We start from the raw sequence: 16,283 nt of genomic DNA, 5'->3' as shown, positions 1-16,283 counted from the left end.
CAAGAGGAAAGAACACTTCCAAGCTCTTTCTATGAGGCCAGCATTATCCTAATCCTAAAACCAGATAAAGACACGACAAGGAAACAGAACTACAGGCCAATATCGGTATGAACATAGATGCTAAAATCCTCAACAAAATATTAGCAAATCAGATCCAACAATATATTAAAAAGATCATACACCATGACCAAGTGGGATTTATGCCAGGGATGCAAGGTTGGTACAATATTCGGGCCTGTGGACCATGGGTCCTGGGTTCGATTCCAGTTGAGGGCAAGTACCTTGGTTACAGGCTCCTGCCTGGTCCAATCCCGGGTTGGGCTCGTGTAGGAGGCAACCAATCGATGTGTTTCTCTCACATCAATGTTTCTCTCTGTCTTTCCCTCTCCCTTCTACTCTCTCTAAAAATCAATGGAAAAATATCCTAGGGTGAGGATTAACAACAACAACAAAAATCACATCATATCAATAGATGCAGAAAAAGCATTAGACAGAATCCAACACACATTTTTTTTTATAAAAACTATCAACAAAGTGGGAATAGAAGGAGCATATAATAAAGGCCAACATAATAAAGGCCATATGAACCTATAGCCAACATCATACTCAATGGGCAAAAACTAAAAGCATTTCCTTCTAAAAACAGGAACAAAATAGGGATGCCTTCTTTTATCACTCCTATTCAACATAGTACTGGAAGTCCTAGCCATAGCAATCAGACAAGAAGAAGAAATAAAAGGCATCCAAATTGGAAAGGAGGAAGTAAGACTGTCATCTGCAGATGACATGACACTGTACATAGAAAACCCTAATGACTCCACCAAAAAACTACTAGATTTAATAAATGAACTTGGCAATGTAGCAGGATTCAAAATTAATACCCAGAAATTGATGGCATTTTTATACTCCAGTAATGAATTGTCCAAATGAGAAACTAAACAAACAATCCCCTTTACCATTACAACAACAAAATTAAGATACTTAGGAATAAACGTAACCAAGTAGGTAAAAGACTCAGAAAAATAAAAGTGGAAGAATATACTGTGTCCATGGAGTGTTAGAATTAACATAATTAAAATGACCATACAGTCCTAACCGGTTTGGCTCAGTGGATAGAGCATTGGCCTGCGGACTGAAAGGTCCCAGGTTCGATTCTGGTCAAGGGCATGTACCTTGGTTGCGGGCACATCTCCATTAGGAGGTGTGCAGGAGGCAGCTGATTGATGTTTCTCTCTCATCAATGTTTCTAGCTCTCTATCCCTCCCCCTTCCTCTCTGTGAAAAATCAATAAAATGTATAAAAAAAATAAAATGACCATACTACCCAAAGCAATCTATAGATTTAATGCAATCCCTATTAAAATACCAATGGCATATTTAACAGATATAGAACAAATACTCCAAAAACTTATATGGAACCAACAAAGACCCCAAATAGCCTCAGCAATCTTGAGAAAGAAAAACAAAGTTGGAAGGATCACAATCCCAGATATCAAGTTATACTACAAAGCCACCGTAATCAAAACAGCCTGGTACTGGCACAAGAACAGGCATATAGATTATGTAATAGAACAGAGACCCAAAAAATCAACTCAAGCCATTATGCTCTATTAAAATTTGACAAAGTAGTCAAGAGCATAAAATGGAGTCAAGACAGTCTGTTCAAAAAATGATGCTGGGAAAATTGGACAGATACATGCAGAAAAATTAAACTAGACCACCAATTTACACCATATACAAGAATAAACTCAAAATGGAAAGAAGACTTAAAATAAGTTGTGAAACCATAAAAGTCCTAAAAGAAACCATAGGCATATCTCAGACATTTTGCAGATACACCTCCTAGGGCAAAGGAAACTAAGGAGAAAATAAACAAATGGGACTGCATCCAAATAAAAAGCTTCTGCACAGCAAAAGAAACCATCAACAAAATGTAAAGGGAACCCACTGTATGGGAGAACATATTTGGCAATGATACATCTGATAAAGGGTTAATATCCAAAATATATAAGGAACTCATACAATTTAACAAAAGGAAGACAAACAATCCAATTAAAAATGGACATAGGACCTAAATAGACACTTCTCTAAAGCCAAAGTGGACATAGTGAAGGCCAAGAGACATATGGAAAAATGCCTAGTCACCAATCATCATCAAAGAGATGCAAATTATAATGATAATGAGGTATCACCTTACACATGTCAGAATAGCTACCATCAACAAATGACAAGTGCTGGTGAGGATGTGGAGAAAAGGGATCCCTAGTACACTGCTGGTGGGAATGCAGACTGGTGCAGCCACTATGGAGAACAGTATGGAGTTTCCTCAAAAAATTAACTATGGAACTGCCATGTGATCCAGCGGTCCCACTTCTTGGAATGTATCCTAAGAGACATGAAACACCAATCAGAAAGAATATATGCACCCTAATGTTTATAGCAGCATAATTTACAATAGCTAAGATGTGGAAACAGCCCAAGTGTCCATGAGTAGAGGAGTGGATAAAAAAGCTGTGGCACATTTACACCGTGGAAATCTATGTAGCAGTGAAAAAGAGGGATCTTGTACCCTTTGAGATAGCGTGGAGGGATCTGGAGAATATAATGCTAAGTGAAATAAGTCAGTCAAGAAAGACAAGTATCACATTATCTCATGCATATGTGCAATCTAATAGCAAAATAAACTGATAAACTAAATAGTTCCAGCGATATAGAAGCTTGGAATAGACTGTGGAATCTCAGAGGGAAGGCGGGGGTGGGTGGGTGGGAAGAGATCAACCAAAGAACCTGTATATGCATAACCCATGGACACAGACAACAGGGTGGTGAAGGCCTGGCGGGGGTGGGTTAAAAGGGATCAACTGGGGAAAAAAGGGACATATGTAATACTTTCAACAATAAAGATTAAAAAAACATAACAAACAAACAGAAACCCTGTATGACCTAGAATGTTAGGGCCTAATACTGTATACTAGAAACATTATGAGGAAAATGGGCTTTTTGTGAGCTGAGCTACTATTTATAATTGTATTTCCACAGGAAAATACAAAATTCCAAATAATCAAGTCACAACCATCATACAATATCATCCTTTTAGGCTCAGAATCTCTGCCCCTTCCCTTTTGATACACCGCAGCTGGTTTCATGCACAAAAATCTGTAAAGCACCCCAGAGTTAAGTACTTCCCTTCCAGCTCTACTTTTGGAAACTCCTACATATAGGAAGAGATTCTGTTTGATTTTTTACTTTCTCTTGGCCTCCAAGGTATCATGGGTAGGCAAGAGGCATGCTTACTTCTCAGTCGCATTTTGAAGCTCCACTTTCTTGCTCCAGGGACCCTGGGCTAGTCTCTGTGGGCAACTGTCTGGGGCAGACTTCCATTTCTCACACTTGTTTTTGGCTATAATGCCACAATATTTACTGATAACTGACCCAGCATTGCAGAAGTACCTTTTTATCCAATTCAATCTATTGATACTACCAGAATTTCATTCTTTTTTCCCCTAAGAAACATCAGGGACATTACCTTTCATTTCCGAGCTCAATCAAACAGATTAAACTTGCAGAAAGCCAGATTGGTAGAATTTCTTGGTGATGTAGGTATAAGGAATGGGGTTTTCACTAATCTTTCTTTTTTATAAAGCAAATCTTTTTGTAAAATAGGAAGAGATTCTTTTTTATTTTGATTTCCTCTTGGCCTCCAAAAGAGTGGAAGGGAAAGGGAGAAATAGAAACATCTATGAAAGAGAAACATCCATCAGCTGACTACTGAATGCCCCCTACTGGGGATCAAGCCTACAACCCGGGCATGTGCCCTGACTGTGAATGGAACCAGCAACCTCTTGGTGTATGGGATGATGCTCAACTGAGCCACACTGGTCAAGCCTGATTTTCCTTTCTGCGTTGTTCAGGTTATGTAGTCTGAAGCAAGGGAAGATTGGCCCAATATTTTGTTGACTAAGATTATACTCAACTGTTCTGACTCCTTAACCCAGAAACCTATTTGCTCCGTATCAATAAATGCCATGCCCGACATGAGGTAGCCTTTGCATTGTTTGTAAAACTGAGGTGCCCAGTCCCAAACCCAGGGGCAATGACAAATGCTGTGACCCTACAAGGGAGTCAAGGTGGCTGGCTGCAAAGCTGCAGAGTGGTAAGCTGGAAGGTCTATGTCCCAGCAGGCTCAGTCTATATACATATGACAGGGCTAGGGGAGTGCCTTGTGTTATAAAACTTAGTACAGATAAATCTTAAGATGGAGGCATAGCTAAATGCCTGTACTTGCTGCCTCCCACAACCACATCAAAATTACAAGTAAAATACAGAACAGCTATCATCCAGAACCATGGGAAAGCTGGCTGAGTGGAAGCACTACAACTAGAGAGGTAAAGAAAGACACTGAGACTGGTAGGAGGGGCGGAGGCACTGAACAGGCTGGTCCGGCACCTGGGTGTGCTGCTTTTTTAATCGGGAGGGAGATTGCCTCTGCGGAGGCTCCCAGAGGAGCGAGGGGTCCCAGCCCCACACCAGCCCCCAGCCCAGGGTCCCAGAGCTGGGGAAAGAAGTCCCTATGGGCAGTAAGAACTACAGACAGTAAAGATCAGTGCGCATTGGGGCTGAGTGACACACAGGCTGCTGGAGACCCAGCTGCTCCTCTTAAAAGGCCAGCACCACACACTGAATTTACAGGCTCCCACTTCCTCTGAGCTCCAGTGCTGGGCAAGGCTCTGGAGGACCCAGACACATACAGGAGAAACTGGACTGTCTGGCATCGGGCAGGAACACGGGGCAGCTTTCTTCCAGACGGAGGTGCTGGCAGCGGTCATTGTTCCTGTGCTGGGACCTTCCCAGTGCAGGGCTGATTGGCAGCCATTGCTGTTCCCTCTGCCCTGGTGATTCCCTGAGACCCCACCCCACCCAATTTACAACACCACCCAAGCTGTGTGTAGTGGCTTTTGCATAAGAATGGTCTGTCCTTTCTCAGACTGAAAACCTGTCAAACAAGCTGTGACTGAGTCAGGGAGCCCCAAATCTATCAATAAAAGGCCCCCAAAACCGGCACTAGCACCAGCCTGCCTTGCTTCACAGCTGGCCTTGTCTGGGCACTTCCAAACCTGATACAAAGAGAAGGAATCTGCAGATCTCTCTGTAGCTCCTGCTGGGTGGCCTCAGGCAGTGGCTGACTTTGCACCTCCTTGGAGATCCAAGAGCCAGTGTACCCAGTGGTCAGAGTGAGACCATACCAGATTACAACTCTTCACATCCACAAGTAACACACTCAAGGGGCAGACTCAGGGAGCACCAAAGCCCCACTGAAGCAAGTCCTGCCCCATAAGGGTGTCTCCTGCACAGCAGCTCTCGCACTGTAGCTGTAGCTGGTCCCCACAGCCAATTGGCCTGGAGGTCAATTCCTCCCAGTGATACCAACAGCAATCAAGGCTCAACTACAACAAAACTGTGCACACAGCCCACAAAGAGGTGCACCAAGAGCATCCACCTCAGGTGACTGGGGAGGCTGAGCCACTGGGCCCTATAGGATACCAACCACACAAGGCCACTCTATCAACTCAAGGAGACTTAGCAGCTACCCAGTACATAGAAACAAACACAGGGAAGCAGCCACAATGTGGAGACAAAGAAACATGTCACAAATGAAAGAAATGGAAGAAAGCAAACTACTGGATATAGAGTTCAAAACTATGGTTATAAAGTTACTCAAGAATCTTTTAAAAACCTCTGAGGAACTTAGTGAGACTTTCAAGGATCTTAGTGAGAATGCCAAAAATAAATAAACAAACAAACAAACAAACAAACAAATAAATAAATAAATGGAAAAGGACCAGTCAGAAATTAAGCATACACTGACTGAAGTAAAGAATAATATACAGGGATTCAACAGTAGATTAGGGGATCCCGAGAATCAAATCAATGATTTGAAATACGAGGAAGTAAATAATACCCAACCAGAAGAGCAAAAAGAAAAAAGAATAAAAAAATATGAAGATAGTGTAAGGAGCCTCTGGGACAACTTCAAGTGTACCAAATCTGAATTATGGGGGAGGGGGGGCCAGAAGAAGAGAGAGAGCAAGATACTGAAAACCTATTTGAAGAAATAATGACAGAAAACTTCCCCTACCTGGTGAAAGAAATAGACTTACAAGTCCAGGAAGCACACAGAACCCCAAACAAATGTAATCCAAAGAGGACCACACCAAGACACATCATAATTAAAATGCAAAGGGCAAAAGACAAAGAGAGAATCTTAAAAGTAGCAAGAGAAAAACAGTTAGTTACCTACAAGGGAGTACCCATACGACTGTCAGCTGATTTCTCAACAGAAACTATGCAGGCCAGACGGGAGTGTCAAGAAATATTCAAAGTGATGAATAGCAAGAACCTACAACCAAGATTACTCTACCCAGCATAGCTATCATTCAGAATTGAAGGTCAGATAAAGAGCTTCACAGATAAGAAAAAGCTAAAGGAGTTCATCACCACCAAACCAGTATTATATGAAATGCTGAAAGGTATTCTTTAAGAGGAAGAAGAAAAGGTAAAGATAAAAAATAGGAACAACAAAGTGACAACAAATACGTATCTATCAACAAGTAAATCTAAAAAATCAAATGAATAAAAAATCTGATGAACAGAATAGGAATAAACTGGTGAATGGAATAAAATCAGGGGCATGGAAATGGAACAGACTGACGATTCTCAGAGGGAAGGGAGTGTGTGTGGGGTGCGGGAAGAGATTAGACAAAGATCTTATATGCTTGTATGCATTACCTATGGACACAGGCAATAGGGTAGCGAGGGCCTGGGGTGGGGTGGGAACTGGGTAGAGGGGAGCTATGGGAGGAATAAAGAGGGACATCTATAATAATCTCAACAATAAGCATTAATTTAAAAATAACTTAGTACAGAATGGACCTCTAGAATAAAGGCAAGATAGAGAAAAAAAACCCCAAGAAAACAGAATATAAGAATTGCGATCCAACACACCCATGTGCGTGCACATACAATATGTGTGTACATTCACATGTGTACACACACATGTACACAGAAGAATGTTGGGAAATCTCAAGGATTTTAAAGTTCCTATGCAAAAACAGAGCCAAAAAGAGAAGCCAAAATCTAGAACATCAAATTAAAGGAAGCAAACAGAACAGGAAGACCCAGAAAGGAAGGAAGTAAGCAGGCTTGTGGGGGGCCCTCTGTGCCTCTCACCCCAATTCACCAGCAACAATAAAAGACCACTTTCCAGTCCTTTATGCTACATTTCTAAACCATTCATGTTCTTTCAATTTCCCTTTGAGATCAATCAACAGGTGAAATCTTTGAAAACTAGGAACTAGGTGTATATAGGATAAGCAATATTAGGTTTACAGTTATGAGTATATGAAACACGGATTTTATTCTTATATTATTATTAACTATTGTATTATTTCCCATACAGCTTCACCCTCATTTACCCCCTCCCTGTACGTTTTAATTTAGTTATTCAGAGATATGGTTTTTATATAAAGGTTTCCAGTCATCTATCTGTCTGGTGCAACAAAATGTGCTGACTGGGTAGGGTGGGGAGCCTGCCTAGTGTCCTGGGAAGATGAAGGGGGTGAGGTCATCTCTCTGGCCCAAGGCTCATTCTGTCATTTTAATGGTTTGTTTTGAAATAACAAGGTTCAGCTAAGTGAAGAAAGGATCTTTATTCTCTGTACTCTGTGGCTCAAAAAGAGACTTCGAATACAGATTTGGAGCCTTTATATAGTCAGCTGATGGCCATCAAATGACCCTACTGGAACAATATAGTGTAATGGGCAGAGCACCAGGCAGGCATTAGGAGTCTGGACTTCTCTGAGCTTTGATGAGAGCTGGGCCCAGCAATGGGGTCTTTGTGTGGCCTTCTGGGGATGCAATAGTAGAGAAGCAATCAGATTTGACATTTCAGGCTTCAGATTTTAAAAGGATAATTTCCTCCCCTAAAATAATGAATATTACCAAGTGCTCCAAGAAGAAAACATTAGCAGAATCTGAAAGGGACCTATTTCTGTTATCTAAATGTTCCTCCTGGAGCTTGATGGGAGTGGGGCTGGAGGACCCTTGCTCTCTGCCTGGGTTCATAGTGACTCCCTTTGGAATGGATGTTTCTCTCATGCTTCATTGTTAGGGCAGTAGCAGCCTCTTTGTGGTGAGCAGAACCCACAGGAGAAGTCTAACGTTTACACAGAAATCACGTAAGCTGAAAAAGAAATGATGAGTTGATGAGAATCCAGTAGCAGGGTTATCAGGTGTTGGATGGGGCATTTCATAATTCAGAAGACACACTGAGATAGATTTATTTATTTATTTATTTATTTATTTATTTATTTATTTATTTAATATTCCCTTAGAATTTGTTGGAATTTTAAATCTGAAAGGCTAGTAGTTGGGAGTTTAGGAACACAGAAATGAAAACAGCCAACTACATTTATCATTCAGCAATGGGGATAAAGAAAACAAAACTAGACATATGAGGTAATCAGTGTGGCAACAGCATCTTAAACTGGGAGGGAAGGGTGAATATACTTTTAAATAAATTGATTTTGACATTTCTTTCCAGGATATTTTGAATTAAAAAACAACAATAATCCAACCACATATTTTCACATATTGAGAGTCACTTAATAAAAATGACATAAACAGCCTGGCTGGCGTGGCTCAGTGATTGAGCATCATCAACCCATGAACCAGGAGGTCACGGTTTGATTCCTGGTCAGGGCACATGCCTAGGTTGCGGACTCGATCCCCAGTGTGGGGCAGCTAATCAATGATTCTCTCTCATCATTGATGTTTCTATTTCTCTCTCCCTCTCTGAAATCAATTAAAAATATTTTAAAAAATGACATAAACACCCCCCAAGAGTGTTAGGAGGTGGCAGGAAAGGAATCAAAGACATTAAACAAGAAATGCGTTTTGTTAATTGGAATGTAAGTATCAGCCCTTTTATAGCATGAATGGCCATGAGTGTGGAAGTCCCTGAGAAGCTCTGGGGCACTGAAGGAATCTGTGGAGGGTGGAATCCATGGGACAATGGGGTTGGACAGAGAGACCAGTCACTCCCAACCCACCCAACAAAGCCAAGAGCCAGCTTCCTTACTGATGGAGGTTCTCTGAGAATATGGTACTGTCTCATAGTAGGAACCACAGAATTATACCTTTGGATTTTAAAGGAATGAGCTAAAAAGTGATTTTCTTAAAAGGATGAGATTGTGGTAAAAAATGAGAATGATTTTTGCCAGTTCTTGCGTTTTAAGGCCACTTCTGAGAGGGAAGATGAAGACCTTCCAGAAGGCAGGAGCTCCAGAAGAGGAACGCCAGAGGCCTCCTACCATCAACCTCAGAAGCAGCTGCCTGGCTCTCCTCTTGACAAGACGTTCACTTTCCAGGAGCAAAACTGCCCAAAGTCTAGAAAGGAGACTCCTGGATTGGTTATTTCTCTAATCTGATACAAATGGTAAGTTTCATGCAGCAAGACATAAAAAATACTGACTTCTTTTAAGGCAGTGGTTCTCTGACTTTAGAGGGTCTGAGAATCATCAGGAAGGTTTGTTAAAATACAGATAACCAGGCCTTAACCCCAGTTTCTGATTTGGTGGGTTTGGGTGGGGATTGATCACTTGTATATTTAACAAGTTCCCAAGTCATGATGCTGATATGTTGGTCCTGGGACGCCATGCTGAGAACCACCGTCTTAGCCTTTTCCTGTGTTCAATGAAAACAACTGCGAAGGAAGTGCCAGGACAGAGCAAAGAGGGAGGGGCATTATTACAGGTATCTGTCAACATAGCCTCCAGCTTGGTGAATTTGGATAGAAATCACAAGTGGCACCTTTATATGCACTAGATTCTCTTAGGGGAAACGTGAGCCATCCTAATGAAAATGGTTGAGGCTGAGTTCTTCAGATGTTTGGTTCTGAGTGTGGTTAGCAGTGAGCTTCCTGGTAGATATGACACCTCCAACTTCTGAGGGATGAGATCCAAGGCAGAGGTTCCTGGTCAGGGCACAATACACACACACACAGTGTGTGCGTGTGCGTGTGCGTGTGCGTGTGTATTGGTTGTCAAACAACCAAAATGTTATTAGAAGGACCAGAATGCAGATGTGAGGTTGATGGGGTAGGTGAACTTTTATTATAAAAAATTAAGATAACCCTGGACAGCAAAAGCTACCTCAGATCTCTGGAGTATATATGGCAGTGGGGAGGGTCCCTGCTCCACTATGAGATAGGAAAGAGCCTGTTTGCCATTTGGTTAACAGGTTGGTTTCTTCTTTCATTTGTGAGCAGGGACTAATGAGAACAGGTGAGGGAAAGGTGTCAGCAGGGTTAGTGTCAGCAACAGATGCTGCTATACATACCACCCAGATGCAAGTCGATGAGGTCACTGTAATAAGACTCTCCCCAATAGTCTACAACAGGAATTGATGAAGAGAGAGTTACTAGATCTGATAAAACCCCCTGTGCCCCCCTACCCAAAGCAATCAATATCAAAAAGTATCAGAAGCAAAGAGAGACAGAAAGAGGGAGAAGAGAAACAGCTGGAAAGCATGCATCTCTCTGAAAGTGCATTGTGTGCACACATGCTGAGCTATATATATTTCCTGGTGGTGGGAGGAGGTGTTCACTAACCACAGGTGACAGAGTTAATAGCCAATATCAATGTGATTCTGTTTATAACTCGAATGATTAGTTAGGACAAAAGGCCTTGGATTTGTTGGGAATTCTGGCCCTGCTAGGACTGAACCTTATCTAACTAAGAAGATTTTAAAAATTCAAGGGCAGATCAGGGGCAACTACTTCTTTAGTTACTGAATACTAGAGACCCCAGGCTGAGCTCTGAAGGCAAAACATAAACCACCTAAAAAAGCTTGGCAAGGACACCAGTCCTTAGGGTTAAAGAGCTCTCTCAAGAATTCACACCTGTGACCCCCACTGGTGAGTATACCAAACTCCTCGCAGAACCACTTTTGTGCTAGATGGGAGGAAGGAGATGCTCTTTCTTCTGAGGTTAGACCCTAACTTCAGCCAGCCTTCTCTCTAAAAGCAGGAAATGAGCTGTGGCTATTTGCCTGAAGGCTCTTCGAGGTTTGCTGGCCACTGGCACTCCTAGCCTTTTAGCTCCATGTGGCTCTCCAGTAAGGATGTTATGTTCTTCACATGCCTGAGATGCAGAGGCTGGGCTGTGCCGAGGGACTGGACTTGGGCAGAATCATAAACAAATGCAGAGCACAATCAAGGTCAGCTGCTATTTCTCTCCCTTTCCTCTACATTTCACAATCTGAATGCTGATCCTAGCAGCCTTTTGTTTCCTAACAGGGTTCCCCCTTAAGAATGGACACACAAGAAAGTAGAATGCAAACCTGGAATGATTTTTCAACTCATGCTCAAGGTTGATCCATTGGTTTAAGTTTGTATCAGGGTTCCATGAACAAAAAGGGCTTTCCAGATGCTCCAGATCAGAAATCATGTCAGTCTTAGTCTTGCTCTTGGCTGGGAAGCTCTGACTCTAACCCTGGTGGTCTGGATATTCATGAGCCTTGGGTAAGTTGAGACCAATGGATGGCAGGTCCATATCAGATCTCTCCTCTGGAAGGCATTTTGGCTAATTGGGCAGTCTGACCCCCTCAGCAGGTGAGACCAAAAAATAAGTTGACCAGATGTATGCCTCCCAGGGAAGGGGCTGATGAGGGGGAAATGAGCTGGAAGACTCCAGACTGTCATGTTATACTAAGATTAGCTGGGAGCAACCGAACTAACAAGAGGAGGGGAATGCTGAAGCAGCAGAGGAAGCAGCGGCCAGTGTGCACAGATTTGCCTCACAGATGATCTCTGCCAAGTAGGAACAGGGCTACTGGGAGATCTGACAAAAGGGGGGCCTTGGAAGTGATGTGCTTAAATAAGAAAAGGAAAAAAACCATATTTGGAAATACATTCTTGTGGTAAGAGCTATTATATTCTTAGAATTTCCCAAATGCATCCTGAGAAAACCTCCCAATGGAGCCGCGGAGGCCTGTCTTCATACACAGACAGATGTGTATGTATCTGGATGGGGATTTCTGGGGAAGCCTCGCTGGGAAGAGTATGGACTAGAATAGTGGTTTTCAAAATGTTCTGTGGAACCCTAGGGTTTTTCAAGTGCTACTCCAGGGGTCTCCCAAATACCTGATTCACAAACACTTTTACCTTATTGTTAAAAACTTAAATAAGTTACTCCATGTTCAAATGTTTGATATGCCAACTTTTAACCCACCGAAGACCATCAACACATTAATTTGTACTACCAGGTAAAACGGCTTTTGTGAAGCCCTCAGGACCATGTTTCTTCTGCTTCCTTTGTGCAAGTATCTGTACGCCCTGTAAATGTGTTAGGGAAGAGGACATTTATTCATTCATTGACATTCTGGCAAGTAGAGTACTCCTGTACAAGCGTACAGGTCAGCATCCTAAGAGTTCTCTCTCAGCCTCAAGCAGCTTTTGTCACAATGAGGTCCTCTAGGTGGGTAACACACAAACCACAATATCATAGCATAGCTGGGTTTGTGTTCATTGTATATTTGGGAGCTTTTATCTGAGATATACTCTTTATGAAGAATATGAACTACTATTAGATTTGTCAGTGATTTACCTGTGAAAACAATTTCTAGTACTCTATTTTAGTGTCAAGCATCTGCATCATTTAAACTATGTATATCCCGAGATCTCCAGGTGAGCTGTTAAAAACTTACCATTTGCAGCAACTACCTCTGTGTGTCAGGATGTTCCCTACACAGGTGTGAACTGCAAGTGGAGGCAGTGCTTTCAAATTTTCAAATTTGTGTTGATTAACATTTTAAAGTAATTCTTTTTGACTTGAATTTATAATTTGGTTTGTAAAAAGGGTTCTGCTGTTAAAAAACAAGTTTGAAAACCAATGACTCAGATAAAATCCTGGCTGTATATGTTTATGAAAAGAAAATTATCTAAGCAGCTAGAAAGAGGAATTTTGGCAAAATCTCTGCCGGTCTTCAGTGATACGTTTTCTCCGGTCCCCGGTAGCCAGCAGCTTGAACCACGAGCCTGCGGCAGAAACACTGAAGCACCATCACAGACTCAGACTGCATGGCGGCTGGCAGGCACGCAAGTCCTTTACGGGAACCATCGGCCCCGGGGTGGCCACTCAAACCTCCGACTCTGTGAGCAAGGAGGCACACCCTGCCGAGCTGGTCTGACTGTGCTGGGAGATCTACCCTTCACTTTCTCCTTTGGCAGAAGTAATCAGCGGGGAAGGGTGGAAGGAACGATGGGCCCAGGCTCCCTCTTGATTTCTTCTGCAAGAAGAGAAAGCAGCGAGGGCAGGGCCTGCGAGTTGCTTATAGCAGGTACAGGGCATCTCTGTAGGTTTGGGCCAACTTCCTCCAGGGGCTCAGGCTTAACTGAGGAGGCCAAGTCAGAGCATGCAGGACACGGAGCACAAATTGGATGGTGGGTACATCACAGCTTCATTTGGAAGCCAGGGACCCTTTTAGGTGAACCTGAACCTCCACTCCTTGACACAGAGCCAGTGCTTGCCTTGCAATCACACATCCCAGGCTTCTGGCTCATTGGCTCCTCAGTGGTTCAAGTATTTGCATTTCATTTGGTGACTCGGGCTTCAAGCAGTAAGTCAAGCATCAGTAAGGCACAAAACCAGGAACATCACACCCTCATCTTTTCCCCCCACCCCATCTCTTCACCTGAAGGTCATCACTGAGTCAGTTGTTCAACTGCAATTTCTAGGCCTTGAAGGGCCTGGAAAAACACCTACTTCTATGTCTGACCCTGACTCCCTCCATGTGAACTTCAGTCTTAAAGAACCCCATGAATTCATCTTTACACCAGGCACATCCTGCAAGGTCTCCCCATTGGTCAGTTCTGTACCAAGATCAGATGGCAGCAACTGGTCCCATTCCTGGCTCTTCTTTGGTTTACATACAGCCTGCCTACCAGGAGACACAGCATGGCCCCTCTGCCACATGAGAATAAGGAAGTAATAAGGTGCTACCGCAAAATTAAGTTACTACCTCTCTTGATCCCCAGCCTCAAAACTTGAATGCTTAACCTGTGCTCTCTACAAGAGATGGAGGTTTCCACAACTAGAGACTTGTGGATCCTTGAAAAAGCAGACTTCAATCACTCCATGCCTGTGTTGCAGCTACGGTTGGGGCTGGCCCCAGTGGTTTTCAGGTCTTGCACCAATAGGGATTCCTAGCCCTTGGAATTCCGGATAACTCCTTGCTTTCTCTGTGCCTAACTGTGCTTAACCCACCCCACACACTCCTTGGGTGAACAGCGGGTATCTCCGCACTACACTTCGATTTTCCCCAGAAATGGCAGTCACCAAGCACAATGGCCCTCACAGCTATTTCCCACTGTCTACTTAGTGCTGGCCCGCCATAGTCCTCCGAGCCTTCCCACCCTGCCTTGAGTAACCAGACTCTAGGAAATACAGAGCCTGGGCTCATACTGGGAAATATATGTGCTCAACCCACAGCAGGTGGTGAGTGCACTGTGGGGCGTGCGTCCTCACATACCCTGAGCAGCCTGGGCAGGAGAGGGAGCCTGGAGAGCCAAACACAGAAGGTGGCATGTGGAGAGCAGGCCAGGGGCTCTGCTTGTGCAGTTCTATGATGGTTTCTTGTGGTATAGGTCTCCCTTATTCCCAGTTATTTTCTTCTAGAGAAAATGATGGGGCGGGAAAAGAGGAGGAGGAAAGGAGAAGGCCCAGTGCTTGCCATCAACAGAGGAAGTAGACTGAGATTTCATCCCACAGGTAAATGGAAGCTCTAAGACAGGGTGGAAGAACAGGTGTGGGCCTTGGGGCAGTTACACACAGAGGTGCTTTTCTTTCCTTTGTTTTACAGGAAGCCCAAATCTCAGTGATGAAGGGACCCAGAGAAGCCTACTGGAAAAGAAGCTGAGGTGATAAAAAACTAGCCCTACTATGGGGGTTGGGGTAGGGGCTTCCCTTAGGAACAACCTCCTCACAGGACAGCCCAGACAGTACCTGCTTCCCCACGGAGCGCCTTCTCCACAGCAACACCTCTCTCCTCCAGCTGTCGCTGCCTCTCCTCCACCTGCTCCAGCTGCCGCTGGATGATCTGTGGGGAATAAAGCAACAGAAGACCCTCTCATCTCCTAGCCTTCAGGAGGCCAACAACCTGCAAACACACAGAGGGGAAAAAACTAATGAGGTAAAAAATTTGGGCCCTAACTGGTTTGGCTCATTGGATGGAGCTTCGGCCTGCAGACTGAAGGGTCGCAGGTTCGATTCCGGTCAAAGGCATGTGCCTTGGTTGCGGGCATATTCCCAGTGGGAAGTGTGCAGGAGGCAGCTGATGGATGTTTCTCTCTCATCGATGTTTCTGACTCTTTATCCCTCTCCCTTCCTCTCTGTAAAAAATCAATAAAATATATTTTTTTAAAAATTGGAAAGGCTCTAGTTAATGGGCGTCATGCCCGGTGTGTGAAGAACATGTCTCCAGGGCCCATCATCAGTCAGCAGCATGTATATGGGTGCACATCAAGGAATGACCAGCCTCTCTCGGGGCAGTTCACAGAGAGGAAGTAGATTAAATTCCTGTGAGAAGGAATTAAATACTACAGCCTAGGACCTTTCTGCTTCTTCATTTTTTTGGTATTAATCCTCACCCGAGGATATTTCTTCCATTGCTGCTTAGAGAAAGTAGAAGAGGGGGAGCGGAGAGAGAGACATTGTTGGTTGCCTCTCACATGCACCCCCAATCAGGGCTGGGGATAGAACCTGCAACCCAGGTACATGCCCTTGACCAGGAATCAAATCCGCAACCCCTCGGTGCGCGGGCCACACTCTAGCCTCTGAGCCACACTGACCAGGGATCTTTCTGATGGTGATATTGTTAAAGCATTATCAGGGGTTCTTGGACACTACTGCAGACACCCTCTCTCTCCAAGATTAAAAAGAAAAAAGAAATCTAGAATGGAGCACCCAGCCAGAATCTGTAATGAGAAGTTCCTGCGTGCTACATGGGAACTAACAATGGGCAATCAGAACATTCAACCCCAAAGAAGCAGCAGCCAATGGCATATCAGTGCAGATAATGTGCATATGGAATAATGTGCAAGACAAGGACTAAAAGACTGGTGGTTTTTGATTCTTGATGAAACATGGAATTCTTCATTGGTATTTGGATTTTCTGTTAATGTTTCTCATTGTTGTATAGCTTTTGATTAGTGTACTAATCTCTATGAAT

The 16,283-nt window shown here is 43.5% G+C and overlaps 1 protein-coding gene across 3 annotated transcripts in view; it reads right to left on the bottom strand.

The window, feature by feature from the left end:
* Window positions 1–16,283, bottom strand: part of MICAL3 (microtubule associated monooxygenase, calponin and LIM domain containing 3) — a 278,633-nt gene that overhangs the window by 15,159 nt on the left and 247,191 nt on the right. For all 3 annotated transcript variants that reach the window (XM_054718660.1, XM_054718658.1, XM_054718659.1), the window contains one exon: window positions 15,059–15,152. In XM_054718660.1, coding sequence (XP_054574635.1) covers window positions 15,059–15,152 — 94 coding nt within the window. The remainder of the gene's footprint in view (window positions 1–15,058; window positions 15,153–16,283) is intronic.

This window comes from Eptesicus fuscus, chromosome 7, assembly GCF_027574615.1.
Source record: "Eptesicus fuscus isolate TK198812 chromosome 7, DD_ASM_mEF_20220401, whole genome shotgun sequence".
Taxonomy (NCBI): domain Eukaryota; kingdom Metazoa; phylum Chordata; class Mammalia; order Chiroptera; family Vespertilionidae; genus Eptesicus; species Eptesicus fuscus.
This window is presented reverse-complemented; position numbering and strand designations above follow the sequence as displayed.